The sequence below is a fragment of the Solanum dulcamara genome, chromosome 7 (genome assembly GCF_947179165.1).
Source record: "Solanum dulcamara chromosome 7, daSolDulc1.2, whole genome shotgun sequence".
Classification (NCBI taxonomy): domain Eukaryota; kingdom Viridiplantae; phylum Streptophyta; class Magnoliopsida; order Solanales; family Solanaceae; genus Solanum; species Solanum dulcamara.
In genome coordinates this window covers 11,191,703-11,210,000 of record NC_077243.1, presented here as the reverse complement: position 1 = coordinate 11,210,000, position 18,298 = coordinate 11,191,703, and the positions used below count along the sequence as shown (strand labels likewise).

The window sequence follows — 18,298 nt, the reverse complement described above, 5'->3', positions numbered from 1 at the left end:
ACCTTTCAATTCTTCTCTTTGAATTATATCAGCTTTTAATATTGTTTAATTAATCAATTCTTCTCTTTGAAGTATATCAGCTTTTAATATTGTTTAATTAATACGTTTTGCACTGCTCTCTTGAATACTAAATAACATAGGTCTAAAAATTTTCACCGCTCTTTTTATGACATGCCTTTTTCTTTGGCTTCAAAGTTCCTTCACTTCCAATAGCAGAATTTTTAAATTCATCGGTTATATGTTTGATTAACTTCCCCTCCCCTGATTTCCCTGTTCAGTTTCTCCATACTCCTCCCTCATAGTTCAGATAAGACTCTAATATCCTAAACACGAATTGCAAATCCCTTTCCCTCCTTTATAGCTTTTTGCTTTTGGCATATCTCTCATATTTTATCAATTTTCTTTCAGATTCTTCTCAAATCGCAGCACCAAATTTATGGTGTGGATAGGTTCTTTTATAAAGAATAATTCTTCGCCTGTTCTGCTCAATTTTACTTGTCTTTTTCGGCACTGCCATCCCCCCCTCCTAAAAACCATGTACATAGTCACGGGGCACTACCACAACTATTTGCATAGTCCGACATGGTCAGTGATAGCATTGGAGTTCCATGTTCCAGCTCTATCTGCCTCTGACCTATACTCATTCCAGTCTGTTCTGCTTTTTTGTCAATTCCACTTCTCTCTAACCTCAAGTCTTGCTGATCATTTCTCCTGGCTCATCTTGTTCGTGATAGGTAACAGCACGGCATTTGGTGGGAGGTTGATATCACTATTATTTCTTCTGCTTCAATTTTGACCTTGACTTAGTAGTATTTAATGATTTCCTCGACGAAATGGCTTAACTCCAGACAGGTTATCCAACTTACTGGGGCATAAATAAAAGCCTTCATTTTGGTTTGTCTAGGCCGCTGTCTTTTACTACTTTCTATCTATATTCGTTTTACTTTGTCTTCTCCTCTGATTGATTGACAGATCGGGCATGTGGCACAGCTAACAGACCCATGGTCCAGCACCTTTTAGTATTTCTCAGTTCCATTGTAAATTATAATCAGTTCTTTTATCAACTTAGAATTTGGTATCTCTGAGTCCGTCTAAGATATTGTTTCACGCTTACTATCTTCTCCATCTAACTATAAAGTCCAATTTCATGTTGTAACTGATAAATTCCTGTAATTAGATTTGTCTTGCTCACTTTCTGGAGTGTTCTCTGCTGTCCTGCATTCTATGATACTTTCCGCAAACATATTTCTCAAACCTCCGCCGTGTCTTTCACGATTTGATCATTGCTGCACACATCAGGTTTGAGTAAAAGCATCAGAATGGGAAAATAGGGGCATTCATGTAAAAGTAACAGTTTCATTTGAATTAAGTTTTACTCGATATAGCCTTAAAGGAGATTTTTGATAGTAAGATTCCAAAAAGGGTTCTGGGGAATTTTTGTTGTGTGGCAACTTTTGTGCTGTTTTCCTGCCAACAACTGAAAATGATGCCATATGTCACTTAGAATTACCCGAGATTTGTTAGGTTTAAAATGACGGAACTCCACTCAAATTTGAGTCCTTCCAACATGTTGTACCAATTGTTGTTCCTTGTTATAAGCTTCATCTCCACAACTATTATATGAACTCATCATAGGTTTGGATAGCAAGTAAACATTGTTTTCTAGAAATACTTCCGAAATTGTAGGAATTTAAGTCGGAAATTCTTGTTTGGACTTTTATAGGACTTGTGGAAAATACATTATATATACTTGGATTCCTTAAAGGATACTAGCAGTTCTACATCTTCTGAAGTGAAGAGCAAGATCTCCTAAAACTCCAGAAACTGGTAGGCCATAGACAAAGTGATTCTGTTCTCTGTTTTTTCAGATAAAATTCAGAATGGTTCTGATGAGAAAATAGCTAGCAACTAATCTGATGAGTTCATATACCGAAACCAATAGTGCTGTGAGAATACCCTTGGGAGCACTTGTACTGGTTAGTCCCTTTTTAATGAAAGGCTGAGTCCAAAGTCATGTGAAGATATCTGGTGACCAGGTAAGGCATGATGCTTTGTTTAATATGTGCAGCCAGAAGATAGGCTTGCTCTTGTAATTAGTAGCTGATGCTACTAAAGATTGCAGGACTAAGTCTTTATTTTGTGTGTAATGATAGTAATGGCTAATGCTTGTTTGACAAATGAAGAAAGCTTACCAGGAGTGTCAAACGACTGTAGTATCTTCAATGCTATTGTACTGTGACTTAGGTTCTCCTTACCCACATGAAAGTACCTTTCCTTACCAATTTGCCTTCATAAAGAAAAAGATTGAATGCCATGCTCCTAAAATGCCGGGGTTGCATTGGGATTAGGGAGAATCGATTAGCGTTGTTAGTGGTACATAATCAGGAATGAATTCAATCAACAGATACCCCTTGCTTTCTGAGGTTGGATTGTTCTGTATTAGCTGATCCTTACCAAACTTTGCAAGGTTTTGTTTCTATTTCATGTGTAATAACAGTAAAATAGTTAAATACTTGTTTGACAAATGATTTCCAATCCTATCACTAAGTGCTATTTAGAATGTTAAACACTATCTCATGGAGTACTTGTTTCACCAGCAATCTGATAACAGCTATAAGGTTCATCTGTAGGCCATTTGACATCTTCCCCTAAATTTATTTTAATTTCCTATTTTGTTGGCAGATTGAATCATGTGGTGGCCAAGCTATGACTTTTGGTGATGATGTTTCAAAAGATGTAGAATCAATGATGACGTCTTGTGTTTAGTTTACTAGAATGACGTCTCAGTAATTGTCTTGGTTTTCTTTTCAGGTATAACACATGATACTTTGTTGATGAGAATGAAGAAATCTCTGTGGCAGGAGGCTATCGATTGAATCTTACTGGAGTATTCCTTTGCACACAGGTCTATACAGTTGCTGTGTTCTTAATTCGACTTGAACCCGAGTCTTTTTCAAAGAAAACATTTTTCCAGAGAGATCTTTTTCCTTGTTGCAGGCTGCTGCTAAAATTAAGATGAAAAAGATATAAGGTAAATATTTTGCCCCTTCCCACTGCAATTCATCAAAAAATGATATAGAGGCAAGGCTAATTTTTTTTAGCGAACTGCTGTATAAATTACCACCCGCAGTTTGATTGGTGCCTACAGTCAATTTGAAACTTCGTTATTTATATAAACCATCAATGCGTTCTTTTTTGTTTCATGTACTCGTAGAATTTTATCTGGAAGACCTCTCTAAATTTTTGTAGGGGAGAATAGTCAACATATCATCTGCTGTTGGTTAAGTTGGCAATGCTGGACAAGCCAACTATAGTGCGACAAAAGCAGGAGTGATTGGGTTAACCAGAGTGTATCAGTGTAGCAAAAGAGTGCGCCAGCAGGAATATAACTGCAAGTGCTCCTAAATCCGAGTTATTATTCACTTGGGTGAGCCTTTTCTCTTGATATAAGCAACCTTGGGACATTGGAGTGTCAACTACAAAGGAATTAATTCTTCCCAACAAGGACAAGCTACACTATTTATGACGTTTGACAAGTTATTTACGCACAATCTTTGTTTTCATCAGGTTAATGCTGTGGCCCCTGGATTCATTGCATCAGATATGACTTCAGCTAAGTGAAGACATTGAGAAGAAAATTTTGGCACACGTCACGTTAGGTCAGGGCTAATCTCCTTAGACTATGATTGACAACTATATCTAATATGTGGCACCCTCCTACACATCAAATATGGAAACGTATAGAAATCAACGTCTTAGACATCTGATAATGTGGCACCTGCACAAGTGTTCGAGATTTTTTGAAATGCGTGCAAAAATTATTCAAACTTATTTTTTGTAAGAAGCTCCTTCAACTTGCAAACAAACACTTCCTGAAAAAATACCAAACTCTCTCGCAGATGCTACTAAAGAATCCTAAGTTGAACAAGAGTAATAATCCAATTCCCAGTATTTCTGTGCATTTATTGCAAGATCTTGATACATCCAGCATGGGATATTTTCTCCGCCTGATACTTTCATCCAGCGTATAAAAGAGCAAGTATTATTTCACCATTTGCTCCTCTTTAGTGTTAGTTTTGGAAGTTTTACAGTGTGTATTTTCCGCGTGTTGCTTGAAAGTGAAATGTCATTTCTGATTGAATATGATCAGTAAGATCACCAATGTCAGCAATTTGTAGTTTGGCATTGCAACTATTTACAAATTTTGTTGCGATGACAGGCCGTTATCGTCAACCAGAAGAAGTTGCTCGATTGGTGAAATTCCTAGCACTCAATCCTGCAGCCAGCTATATTACTGGTCAGGTTCTTACTATTGATGGAGGAATGGTTATATAGAATTTTTCAGCATTCCTATTTGGTTTTCCATGAAGTGGTGGTGTATTGAAAAGGGCGATCAGTTATGCTATTTTATAGGTAGAGAAAGGTAGAGTCAATAGCTAATCCTTATCGTAATTTTTTCTGGTTTACCTTGTTACCTTTCTCTTAAAATGGGAAGCAAATTTGTTTCTGGTTAACTTTCGTCCCTGTTGGATCCAAATTTGTCTTGGAATGGACGTTATACATGTTCTGCACTAGTTATAGGCTTTGACAAATGTGAATTTTCACATTTTTTTTATGGTCGCTTGTCATAGGGTACTGAAAAAGAGGGAAGATTCAGGCAATAGCGACACTTGGGGACGGTAAAGCCAACGCACCTTTTAACAACATTTTTTTCCTTTTACTACAACACGAGCAGCAATCTAGTACTAAACTATGTAACAAAACTGTTTTACTTCCACTGGACAGATAACCAACTTATGTCATCCCAGCTTATACACGAGCAAAAGAATCTGAAATATTAATATAAGATGGCTAGCTATGTTGGACAGACAAGTCTCTTCTGAAGTATCCGAGCTGGAGGACACTTGCATCAACTTAAAGAGACCCTAGGTCATGACTTCACTCGTGTATCCCCACTATTTTTTTCCACAGAGTCCACCCTGAGACGACAAAATGAGAGTTCAATTAAACCACCAAGCAAGGATTCTGAAGAAAATCACCCGCATCGACTTGCCAATTGGACAAAGTATTAAAGAGATATCAATCAATCTCTCCTTCCTCAGGATCATTTGATACATCAGGGATGCTATGTGGTTCAGCTTCTTCATCCTCCTCTTCATCTTCTTCCTTCATATATAATCCAAGTTGCTCCAACGGATTACTACTTGCCTTAAATTTGAAACTCCCAAGAACATTCTCAGAATGACCAGGACTAGAATCCTCAATGAAGCTCTCTAGCTGTTCATCTGGAGCAGCTCTGAACAATTCCAGATCTTCCATAAATCTGCTGTTCTCATTGATTTCAACAGTCTTCTCCATCTGCTAACACATGATTTAAGAGTTACAAAGTGACGGTTAAGAAGATAATACCAATAACTGCAACGCCATCTGTCTTTACCTTCTGGAGTGCCTGACGGGCAGCTTCTCTTTCAAGTTCCCGTTTCCTTTTGGCTTCTGCAGCAGCTTCTGCCTCAGCTCTTTTACGAGCCTCTTCAGCAGCCTTAGCTTCAGCTTGCAAGCGAGCTTTCTCTGAATAATAAGCATATATAAACAAATAAAGAGGTGCTTTCAGAGATGCAATTGAGAAATTCCACACGTGCTATCAAAAAAAAGAGACCTAAGTGCTTCCTCTGAATAAGCAGATAAACAAATAAAGAGGTGGTTCCAAAAATGTGATTGTGCACTTCCATACATGCAACAACAGAAAACACACACCTTCTCGCCTTCGCCTTTCAAATTCCTCTCTCTCAAGCTTTAGCTTTTCAGGGTCCCGCACTTCACCCTAAAATTGTAAAAAGACTAGTCAAGCAAAATAATAGTATGCCTGGATGAATGGAACTAAAAAATCTAACTTAACACAAGCAACACCAGCTAAAGTTTGGCTGACCTTTTCAATGCTCTTCTCCTGAGCTTTTAGTATGATATCCGCAAAGCGACCTCTTAACAAAGCTGCACGGTAAAGCTTCTCAGGAGAGACTTGCCTCTCAGGTTCAGCACTCTCCTCTAAAAGGTTACAGTACATGATGAGTGAGATGATTGCTGCAAAACTAGTAGCAGACATGTTCTTCATCTATTACCATTGCTTACCCTCTCGATGATCACCGGGCTCAGTAAAATTGGAGTTCTGCTGAGAAGTCAGCACTGTTTGACCAGCCAAGGAATCTGTAGTACACAAACACTATGTCAGCACACAGACTCACCAATAAAGCTATTGAAATCTTCCCACTAACCACAGATTTACAGAAAAAGAAAGCAGCAATAAAAAACATGTCATTTGATTCCACAGGTTGACAACCTGTAGTTTCTGGAAGGTCAAGCTCATCTTCCAGCTCCAATCTCCCCCCAGAAGCCGCTGTTGCCTGTGGAAGAACAAAATTATTTTACAAGTCAATGGAAGTCATCACTCGAAATAATAATAATCCAATAAGAGAACCAAATAACTTATAGAATCAGACAACAATATCACACCTTCTGAACAGTTAAGGCAACTGAATCTTTATCAGCATCCGATTCACCACCAGATGAGCTTCCGGAGTCTGTACCTGAGAAAGAAAAGGAGATGAAGTTTTAGCAAGAAAAGACACATAGCACATTAAAGGGGTGTTTGGATGGGATTATTTAAAGTGACTTATAAGCTGAAAGTCAAAAGTCATAAGACCCTTCGGGGTGGCCCAGTGGTTTGGGCTGAAGTTCTCAACCCCTTGCTAGTGAAAGCAAGGGGTTTGCCTTCTGGGTAGAGCTCATCGCACCGGACTTGCCTAATGCGGGTTACCTCTCCTATGTGGTTTGCGAGCTATTACATAAGAGCAGGGGTTTTACCTGTGCGCACCCAAAGTTGGGTATCCCCAACTTTTGGCTTTTTTTCCATTTTTTCAACTTAAAAAAAGTGCTCTGTTACCCAAAAACTTCCAAAACTAAAAAAATAGCTTAAAAGCCAAAGTCACTTAACATAAGTCAATTCAAACACCCACTAAGTTCACAGTAAATATGGCAGCGAAGAAAATATTAACTTTCCACCAGTCCAGACAACCATTCCAAACAAATAAGAATTGCTGAACTTTCAACTCCATGCAAGCCTCATATAACAAGCAAGTTAAAAGGGCTATAGGACCTAATTCTCTCAATTAATACGGCTATAAGAAAATCTCACCATTGCCTGGACTGAGTAACATTTTGTTTTGGATAAGAAAATCTTAGACAAGTAACATATCTGACTTGTTAATACTATGTTATATCCTCCCAAATAACGAGCAACTGGCAACACAATCTCTATTATTTTTCCTAGATCTATATGGCAGAAGGACATGAACCAATAGGGTTGGAATATGACACAGGTATGATCCAGCAACATACGCGTCTGAGCACATAAACAAATTTGTTACCATAGGAAGTGTGCATACATAACAATTCAGAATAGAAGATCCAGATACAATGTTTAGAATCTAGAGGAGGCCATAGCACAAATAAAGCATAGGCTTGAAATCCAAGCAATAGAATTGCCAATGGAAATATGAGTGGAAGATTCAAGGGTCAGGCTTTCATTGCCAAATATGAACAGAAAGCACAGTGAAAAATTGCAAGGTTGTCACTTTGACAGTAGAGAAGAAAGTTAATTTTTTCACATTAATTCCCTTCACTGTTTAATAAAGTGACTTTCAAGCAACCCATAATGTATTAACTTCTGAATTGCCTATTGAAAGACAATACACTTAGACTCCAAGTTCTTCGCCCAAAAAAAATCACTCCCTACTTATAGTAATGTATAATACTTTATATCCAACTTCTAACAAATACTTTATATCCATAGTAATTGACAGTTCAAAAAGATAACTAGCCAATACTGCTAACGTGATTCAAAGACCACCAAGCCTCACTGTCATTCATATAACATGCTAAAGAGCTCTAACTTACTATAATATCAGACATATAGTTATATCTAGTTAAGCCAAACTTATGTAACAGGAAGACACCAAAATCCCCTCTCCCACCCAGCAAAAAGAAAACACCAAGAAGAAATAATCCATACCTAGTTCATACCAAAGTAATATCAAGTTAAAGGTTTCTAATTTCCAAGCCACGGGAAAAATTCATAAGAAATTTCTATTACCTAGCCAGGAGAAATCCTACATTTTCCATAGCATACTGACAATCATGACTGCAGCAAGGTGCTTCAGTCTCAAATTGGCAAAAGTACCAACGCCCAGTTCAATTTCTATTTCACAAAAAGTTTTTGACAACATAAAAAAGCAAGCAGGAGCAAAAAGTTTATAATCTTCACATGGGAATTACTTAAGTCGTAGAGTTCAAAACTGATGAGCAAGATGTAAAACAGATTTTTTTTTCAGAACATGAAAGAAGTTACTTTCCCAAAAGAGAGCAATCCAGTTATTTCTCTCCATGTTTATTTTTTTCTCTTTTCTTTCTTATTTGTGTTACAACACCTTAACTAAATTCTAATTCAGAATTGTGAAATATCCTACAAATGGATAAGTCCTTTCTGCAAAATGCTGCTATAAGCAAAAAGTGATTAACACCCTTTCGAGTAAAGCCAATATAAACATGTATTTGATGAGAGTTTAATACAAAACTAACACCCTAATCTTCTTTAGGTTGTTCATTTTCCCACCAAAATTTTCTGCCACAGCATCAGCACATCCTTCAATTCCTGCAGACATTTTGACCTTCCTATTCCCACAATTAGGTTAATCCCCTAAATTATCACCACCATATCAACCTTGACCATAAACAAAAAGGACTCCATCTTGGATATTTAAATATCCCAGACAAATCAACCTTCTTTCTGATACCCTATTGTACTTCAGAACATTACAAAAAACAAGGGAAACAGGAACTGCAAAGTGATAGGGAATCTATGCAGGTAGCCTTTCCTTGTTAAGAAAATGGAGAATGGTGTTCTGAGCTTAGCAGTTGTGAAGGCACTCCTAAATAGCGACTACAGAGAAATACATAATTGATACAGATCACACAGTGAGGAAACATGATCAATAAATGAGAGGACCACAATCGCAGAACAAACTTACTGGTGACAAACAGAAGGACATGTTTTTAATGGTATAGCGGTTAGAACCTTCAGGCAAAGACAGAAGTCTGGGAAAAATTTTGAAGGCCAAATGCCATTTGTGCTAAGATCAAAAAACCAAGCAGGATATCAAAGAGGATATGGTAGACCTCTTCTTGCACTTACGCTGAAACATGGTAACTTCTACTAGCTTGGTGCTTGAGACAATTTCTGGAAATAGTTCTGAAACGTCTTTCAAAATGTCAGAGTAGAATGGTATCAATGGAATCAGTGTTCATATGGAGGCAATGCTAGGTCTGATGATAGTGGAAGAGCAGGACAGGATCTATTATTTTGCTGCTAACACAATTCTATGCACAAACATATCAGAATGTAGGCATCAGGAAAAATCTCAAGACCATTAGTATAATAGTATCTACACCAAATTAAGGTAGGAAGCAATTGTAAGATATTACAGTGGTTGTATATCTGTCATCAAGCCAATTAGAAACACAGGCATGCAGGGTTTGATCATGATAAAAGAATGAACCCACAATAACAATCATCTTCTTTTTCTTTTTCTTTTTGAAAACCAAGAAATCCCCAAGGGGCAGTTGCACAGTTCAAAATTTGACGGATAAAGGGCCTCCCTTCTCCACCTCATCATCTTTTTAACATATATAACAAGCTAAAAGCATCTAATTTTCAAACCCCTAAACCAACCTATGTAAAAAATTCTAGTTGAAGAAATGAATAGATTAGGGGATATCAGGTACATCACACATGCAAAGTGCTCCTGAAAATGCACAAACAAGTAAAAATAACAAGGTACTAGCTGAAGTACTTCTCTTCTTGGGTGTCCCATTATGCAATGAGACAGTGCACATGTATATGGATGACAGAAAAAAGTAAAACTTTCGATTATTTACCATGATTAAATTTATAATAAGCATGCAAGAAAAAGGCCAAGTTAGGTAAGACTTTTAATAGCACCAACCACTAGATGAAGAGCCAGAATCACCACTCGAACTACTTGAACTACTGCATTTATTGCTCCTGCGAGCTCTATCATTCTCAATCTCCACAGGAGGGAAGCTTGAAACAGGTGGATCATTCTCACCGATATCCACTTCCTCATCTGCCGGATCATTTCCTGTATAAAGAACGGAAACACAGAAAAAAGGAAAGAAACAAAGGAATTAGAAACTAGAAACTTCAACAACCACACTATATCAACTCAAAGCTCAACTCAACTCAAAGCTCATTCTCCACATCTCTGATCAAACTCACCTTTAAATGGCTGCATGGATGAATTACTGAATCCAGACTCATTGTGAAGCTGTAGAACAGCAAATAGTATGACATCATAATTTGCTTACAAGGAGAACTAATGTAACATAGCATATGAAGCAACATACTGGGCATCCACATGATGATATTTACCTCCATCTCACAGGGTTCACCTTTTGCCTGATTGTTCTGTTTTTCCAGTAGATAATCATCCAAAAGCTTCCGTAGCTCGTACAAGATATCGTCATGAAGAGCATCAAGATCAATCTCGATCTCATCTTCACTGACTTGACTTCCGTTGGAGCTTTTTTCTTTCAAGAAATCAACTATATTTTCAGGTAATTCGGTCAGCAAATCTTCAAGCTCGGCAGTGAGTTTATGTTTTTCAACATCACTCATGACTCGCTTTACAGGTTCTGGTTTAACCCAATTCTCCAATGGAGCAATTTTCTTCTTCTTTGAAGGCGGCATTGTTAGAGGAGTATCAGTTTCAGTTTCTATGATAATGCTCGACTTAGAAGGTAATGGTTCCTCTTCAATAACAGGTATCTTTTTTTCTATTGGTTTCCATCTAACCTCAAAAAATTTACCAAGTGTTTGAGCCATAATATGAACATCATTTCCTGGCGGATTGTATGTCATTGCATTTTTAAAAGTGAGCCTCACATCAGCAGCAAACTGCAAAGGGCTCAAATATTCTCCCGAATGCAACTTTGACCTGATGGTCCCTAGGTCCATTGGTTGCTTAATAACAGTGAAGTAGTCAGGGATTTTTAACTTTACGACATCAACTGGATGATTGAAGACCCAACCATGCTGATGCGACATCAGTCTGTTTAGCACTGTCTCGCACTGTTTCATCAACATGACAGTGCTTGTATCTGAGGGCACAGCCTGTTGCATTGACTTAGGCCGCTTAGCTCCGGGACCCTTAGTAAGAGGCCCATTTCTCCCTGCTGCAGCCTTTTTCTTCCCAGGAGGCACCACTGCTTCAGCCATATATCGCTGAGATATCTCTGACCCTGATCTCCTCTGCCCATTGGTGCAATTTTGAATATCGCTAGCAGGTGAAAGAACCCCAATATTAGAGCCGACAGAAGCAATTTTCTTCTGCAGTCCCCTGACTAGTTCAAGTTCATTCCTCAACCTAATTCCCAACCCTTTTCTCTCAGATCGTGACATCTTGGACAACGACATTACTTGAATAGGTACACCAAATCGGTCATGACCATCAGCATTCAAACAAATGGATTTTCTTTTAGGTGCGCAAGAGTCCTCCGAAGCTGTCCTTTCAGTATCCACCCGTCCAGAGCTCCCGAAACCCTCGGATTCTGCCATTGTCTCGACGGCATTACGATAATCAGGCACAATCCCAGGCAAGCAACCTTTAAAACCCTTGCGTGATTTTCCCGTCATATCACCTGAATTCTTTTTAAAGAACTTCGATTCTCTCTGTCCAATGTAATCTACTGGAACAGTAGGTGCCATGTGAATACCTCCCCAATTCTGAACATATCAGATATTTCTTTTCAACATTTGATCCACTCAAATTACACAAGAACTTGTTAGGTCAACAACTATCAAATAGACCTCCTCGCCAGGTCAACAATTATCAAAGATATCAATAGCACCGGTATAAAACAACTTCCACCATTTCTCCCAATGCAGAGTTCGATCAATTCGTCGTTTTCACCCCTTTGTTCAATCTATTAGGATTTGCCTTTAGAAAACTCAGAATAATATAACAACACTCAAATCAAAGAAAACTGCTTTATTCTGGATTAGAGTTTAACAAATTGGGGAAGAAGAAAAAAAGAATAACAGATTTATAGATACCCTAACTTCAAATCAACTTCTCTTCGTTCAGAAACAAACCCTAGATAAAAAAATGTAAAAAGATCCTACCTTTAACCTCAAATCAAATCCTCTTCGTTCAGATACAAACCCTAACCTCAAATCAAATTGCCTTCGTTCAGAAACAAACCCTAGATATAAATAAATAAAATAAAAAAGATCCTACCTTTATAATTAAAAACCTAAAATGGTTGAACTAAAATGCAAAATCAAGAAGAATCCAATTGAAAACCTGGATCTCCCAACATGAGGGGACCAAATAGGGTTGAGACATTATCGGTTCGGGTCAGACCAAGGACCCCAAATCAAGGAGCAAACCAAACCCTAGAACAAAAAACCCTCTTCACCGCCCGCTAATAAGAGAGTGAGATAATTAAAAAACACAACATTTGGGTAAAGCTAGAGAGAGAAACAGAGAGATGAAGGAGAGAGAAAGAGAGAGAGAATACTTACGAGATTGTCTTTGTTGGGTCTCTTTTTGATTGCCACCGTCTACTTAAAGGCTGGTTTTGCAGCCCAGCCCGCCGCTGATTAGCTAATCTAAACCGTACATTTCAGCTCCTTAATTGATCCGACGGTTTTCCTAATTTCTCTGTTTCAGACCGTAAGATACAGATCTGGCGGCTGTGATTGCTGTTGGACACTCTTTTCAGATCTGTAAAATTGTGTTTTTCCCCAATTGAGTGAATTTATTAATTAATCTTACGCGGCAGTGATTAATTAACCAGTATAAGTCACGCGCTCCCATGGAAAATGTGTTGGAACTTGCCGTAATTTTATATTTTATAGAGGAATTTTCAAAAATGATAAAGAATTAAAATATAATAAGGTAAAAATAGTTATAATTTATTAATTATGATTCATAGATATTGAAGAGAGCCGAAGGAAATTGGAGAGAGAGGAGAGAGGTGAATTGTATTTGTATGTTTGTTGGATAATTGTATATGTAACTAGTATATATATGTATCAATGATTGTTGTTGGATAATTGTATATATGTAATTAGTATGTATATATATATATCAATGAATACAGTAGTACTAACGAATACAATTTGTATCAGAATATAATTTGTATTAATGAATAAATTGTATTCAATTATATCAATTTTGTTTCAAGTTTAATATTTGTATTTGTATAATTGATTGTTATCGCTTGTATCAATTGTATTAACGAAAACAATTTGTATCTAAATACAATTGTATTAATGTTGTATCAAGTTTAACATTTATATTTGTATAATTGATTGTCATCATGTGTATTAATATTATATTAGCGAATACATGTGTGTATTTTTATCACTAAAGAGAATTTGTATAGTTGATACTTATAATTTGTATTAGTATAATTGATTGTTATAATTAATATTTGTATAAATGACTGTTAATAATTGTATTTGTTTAATTGGTTGTTACAATTTGTATTTGAGTTGAGAGAGAGGAGGCAGAAAAAGGTGTGTGTGAGAGAGAGAGAGTGGGCAGGGAGAGGAGAGGGGCGGGAAGAGATGACAAAGAAAGAGGAGAGAGGCGAGCGGGATTGAAGAGGAGAAAGGCGAGAGAGAAAATAGCAACAAAATCCTAATTATAGCTATAAATTATAATTATTTTAAGCTATAATAGTGTGTTGTAAATATCTATTGTATGTTTCCCTAATTACATATTTTTTCCTTTTATAAACGGAAAAGGGTAGAAAAAATGTCCTCTAAAAATGGTTTTAAATTATCTCTCTTCCATCTATTCGATCACAGTTGTCAACTAAAACCTATATCTGAAATTAATTGAAGCCTATTTGCAACAATTTTAAATAAAAAAACTATTGCTCAAATGAAAAAGACAATATTGCCTTTTAAATTTTTCAAATCTCAAAAGGTGAAGCATCGAATAAATTGGTATGAACAAATACCTTTTGGTTGTTTTGGTTTAATTTGGATGGATCAGGTCATTTCTGTTGATCTTAGTGACAATAAAATGGACTGGGTCCGTTGGGTTGACCCGATCCAATTAGTGATTTCATAGGATTGGGCTAAGATTTTTGGAGCCTATTTAAAAAATGATAGTTTCAAATATATGCAATAAAATAAGTAAATTTTACCTAAATCCATAGTGATTTTTCTCAATTACACTATATCCCTACTCTTTTAAAAATTATCTGAAATCCCTTTTTTTGGTCACTTCCGGATACATTACGTAAAGTGATGTATCTGTTCGATCGCATAAACTGATGTATCTAACGTCCTAATATATCACGTAAATGATGTATTCGATCGATACATCGCGTAAAGTGATGTATCTAACGTCCTGATTTACGTGATGTATCCGATCGATACATCGCGTACAGTGATGTATCAGAGAATAGGAGAGGGTAGGGATTTTTGTAATTTTTTCAAATGATAGAAAATTTTAGAGAATATGATAAAATAAATTGTGTATTTAGGTAATTTTTTCTAATCTTAATCTCTCCTTAATTAATTTGCTGGGTTTTTTCATAATATTCTTTAGTGATTTTAATTTCTTCATATATAAATGGTCTAATTAGTGAAATTTTAAGACACGATTATCAATGTAAATATTAGCTTCCATAACTATGATATAATCAGCCTGATGAGATTGTTGAAATTTCTTTATTTTTAATCAAATATCTCGAATTCGAGTTACGAGATAAAAAAATATCCTTCACATGAAGCGTGTCATAGTGCAAATCTGAATTAAGAATTTATTTAGTATTTATATAAATTTTTTAAAAATTCATTGTCTGTTCATTGTGTTAAAAATATTAATACTATATTACATTCCTTTATGATCAAACGTAGTTTTAGGATGCTTACCAAATTAGTCATATTGGCAAACATCGGAGAAATTATCAAAATTTAATTAGATTATATGTGTCTGACACAGATATCATGTCAAATAAGATTTTGGGCCTAACTTACACCTCAAAATCAGCATAAAAAGGATGATTGTCCAAGCCTCGTAAAGAGTTCAAAAATCTCATCTCTCACCGATTAGGTATATTTCTCGTCAACAACATCATTTAATTATGGAAAGATTACACAAATCTCATAGTGTTAATCCCTATTTTTTTCCAAAGTACAAAAATACCTTAAATTTGGTCAAATCAGGATACATCCTAAAATGTCCTGATACATCGTGTAAAGTGATCGTAAAGTGATATATCCGATAGATACTGTCACAATCCATCCTCGTAGGTCGTGACTAGTGCCCAGCCTGGACACCCGTGTACGTACCTATCAGATGTAGTCAAGCTGAACTACAAACAATATGAAAACTTACAAAAGAACTCCAATGGTTCATAACGTCTTCATATAAATATATTCATATCAACTGTCTCCTGAGGAGTCACCACTAAACATATCATGAAAGAAAACGCAAGCCGACAAGGTTACCATTGTATAACAATATCATATGCAAGCCGACAAGGCTGCCACTACATATCAATATCCACAGCACATCGTATAGACACAGCTAAACAAACTTATACATAACCTACACATATGTCTACAAACCTCTAAGAATAATAACAGTAACATATGACGAGACAGGGCCCCGCCGTACCCTTGGATAAAGTACATATATACAACAAAAAGATCTGTACCAAAAATCTAGGCTCCGGGATGATGGAGCTCTCCAAGACGGCTGAGTAGAAGTCCTATGCTGAAAGGTCACCAAACAGACTATCTGTACCTGCGGACATGAAATGCAGCCTCCCGAAGAAAGGGGGTCAGTACGAGATATGTACTGAGTATATAAAGCATGAAATACCATAAAGAGGATCATAACTGAAATAGAGTTTACCGGAAACAAATATGACTTTTTAAAATATCAATACACTTGCCTTATGAAATGAAAATCATGCGTATCAATATTATATATCATATCCGGCCCATTATGGGACTCGGTGAATAAAGTCTCCACATATCATCCTTGGCGCCATAATCACATTATCATATCACCACATCATCACATCATCATATATATATACTGTACCCGACACTCTAGTGAGGGACTCGGTGAACAATGTAGTGAGACTGTGCACGACAACATACCCGGTCCGAAACTCGGTGAAAGAGGTAATAACAGTATGCACGAGTAGAATATCATGAGCAACCATAATATAATTAGATCATCGTCTGAGACTCAATAGAATAATCAAAATGAACCATCATTTGAAAATCAAGACAGTAGTTATCTCAAGTACCTTTTGAATATCATTATGACTTATACCAAATGTGAATTATACCGAAATTTGAGTAGTACCCAAAATGGGACGGCTGGAATCATACACATGTATCAAGAAATAATGATATAAGTTCTGGGAATCAAGAACCTTAGCCATCCTATTGTCTCTAAGAATAGGAGCTTCTTTGAAATTTATACATTCGTTGTCCATTTGTTTCATATGGATCATGCCAAAAGAAAGAAGCGATAGCTTTACATACCTTACGTTGTCCAAGGAACTCAACTTAATCACAAACTTTTCACAATTAGTATGCCAAATCTATAATCGTAAGAATATGCACGTTATTTAAGAAGGCTTTCGTATATCATATATATTAATAAATAACTTAATTCTAAAATGAAATGGGCAACATCTCCCCTGTATCATTAGTATCTCCCAATTCGGTATATCACCACAAAAGCCCAACAACAAATAAATCTCAAAAATACAACAATACACTTAATTTACTACAACAATCCATCCAATATATATCCTTAAAATCAATCCCTTAAACTTTTATTTCTAACGGAATTTTGACAACATTTCCTTTCTATTCTGAACAATCCCAATACCTCAATTCAGCTAACAAATCATTAATATCAACATTAACAAAAATATCCAATATTTATCCGCAATAATCTAACTAAATAGTCCAAAGAATCCATCCAAATCAACATCTAATCCCCAACTACTTAATACAGCATATACGATAATTACATCAACATTTCCAACATTCTAATCCGCTAAATCTATCAATAAACATGTAAATAACATCACAGACAACTTAAACATATCTTATATAGTCCATAACCACAAAATCAACATCATCCAAACCTAATTTTTGATTCAAAACGACGACAATAACTTGTTCTTCACTTCACTCTTCATGGGCTTCGGGATTTGGGGCCTCAAACTTGATCAAACTCTCTCTTTCTCTCTCTAACCTCTCCTCTTTCTCTCTCTAACCTTACATAAGCTTGTTGAACATTGTCATGATGTTTATGACCTATTTTGAGCCTATTTATAGTGACAAAGGGCGGTGGAGTGGTCATGCCACATGTCCATCACGTGACAGGCTCTCTACTTGCGGCCAGCGTCTTTGTTCAGTAAAACAGTCACATGTCTTGATCTCGATATAGAATAAATTCCCACTACCTATTGTTGGAAAGCTAATCCAATTATCTACAACTTAAATTTTAGGAGTTTTCCCAAATTTCCAAATAATGATAGGGTGATAATCTCCCCAAGTCAGATCACCCGAAAACATAACTTAATAACATCTTTTTGGAGGGCTTACACTTGGATTTGGCTCAATGGTCCTTCTTGAGTTGTGTTTAACTTCACATATATTGTCCATATAACTTATCATATGTCCTCTTTATAAAAATCCCATCATGTGGGCCCCGGGCCCCACCTCAACTTACAGTTACGAGGGTTATATATCTTTTAACGTATCATTTCAATCATATTGTACGAACTCTAAATATTATACTCATGCTATCCTCATGCTACTACAGTAGAATTTCATTCTTTATACTTGTAATATTTGCTCCTCCTCGAGCTCACATTAAGCCATCTGTAGTCTTAGTAACACGAAATTTTCTGGGGTGTAACAGATACATTGCATAAAGTGATGTATCTGACGTTTTGATACATTAAAAAGAGTGATGTATGTGACCGATACATCTCATAAAGTGATGTATCCGACCGATATATTGCATATAGTGATGTATCTGATATCCTGATACATCACAAAAAGTGATGTAATATATCTGAGAATAAGAGAGAATATGGATTTTTGTAATTTTTTTAAATAGTAGAGAATTTTAGAGAATATGGTAAAATAGATTATGTATTTAAG

The 18,298-nt window shown here is 36.3% G+C and overlaps 1 protein-coding gene and 1 pseudogene across 1 annotated transcript; one reads left to right on the top strand and one right to left on the bottom strand.

Annotated features, from left to right (window-relative positions):
• LOC129894502 (3-oxoacyl-[acyl-carrier-protein] reductase 4-like) overlaps nucleotides 1-4,660 on the top strand; it is a 12,923-nt pseudogene extending 8,263 nt beyond the window's left edge.
• A 10-nt stretch (nucleotides 4,661-4,670) lies between these two features.
• Nucleotides 4,671-12,843, bottom strand: LOC129893945 (transcription factor GTE10-like). The gene is made up of 10 exons (XM_055969394.1): nucleotides 10,502-12,843; nucleotides 10,349-10,397; nucleotides 10,056-10,211; nucleotides 6,508-6,581; nucleotides 6,335-6,398; nucleotides 6,127-6,201; nucleotides 5,927-6,042; nucleotides 5,755-5,821; nucleotides 5,438-5,568; nucleotides 4,671-5,358 (listed from the first exon to the last, which is right to left on the bottom strand). Exons 1-10 carry the CDS (start codon nucleotides 11,834-11,836, stop codon nucleotides 5,080-5,082), a joined length of 2,346 nt encoding a protein of 781 aa, XP_055825369.1. The 5' UTR covers nucleotides 11,837-12,843; the 3' UTR covers nucleotides 4,671-5,079.
• Nucleotides 12,844-18,298: the final 5,455 nt, after the last annotated feature.

Excerpts from the sequence above, each read along its gene's own strand:
- LOC129893945 (XM_055969394.1), bottom strand. The coding sequence starts at position 11,836 with ATGGCACCTACTGTTCCAGTAGATTACATTGGACAGAGAGAATCGAAG. Across the intron at positions 10,212-10,348 it reads ATCCATGCAGCCATTTAAAG|GAAATGATCCGGCAGATGAG; the intron begins GTGAGTTTGATC and ends TTCTTTATACAG. Across the intron at positions 6,043-6,126 it reads GCCCGGTGATCATCGAGAGG|AGGAGAGTGCTGAACCTGAG; the intron begins GTAAGCAATGGT and ends GTAACCTTTTAG.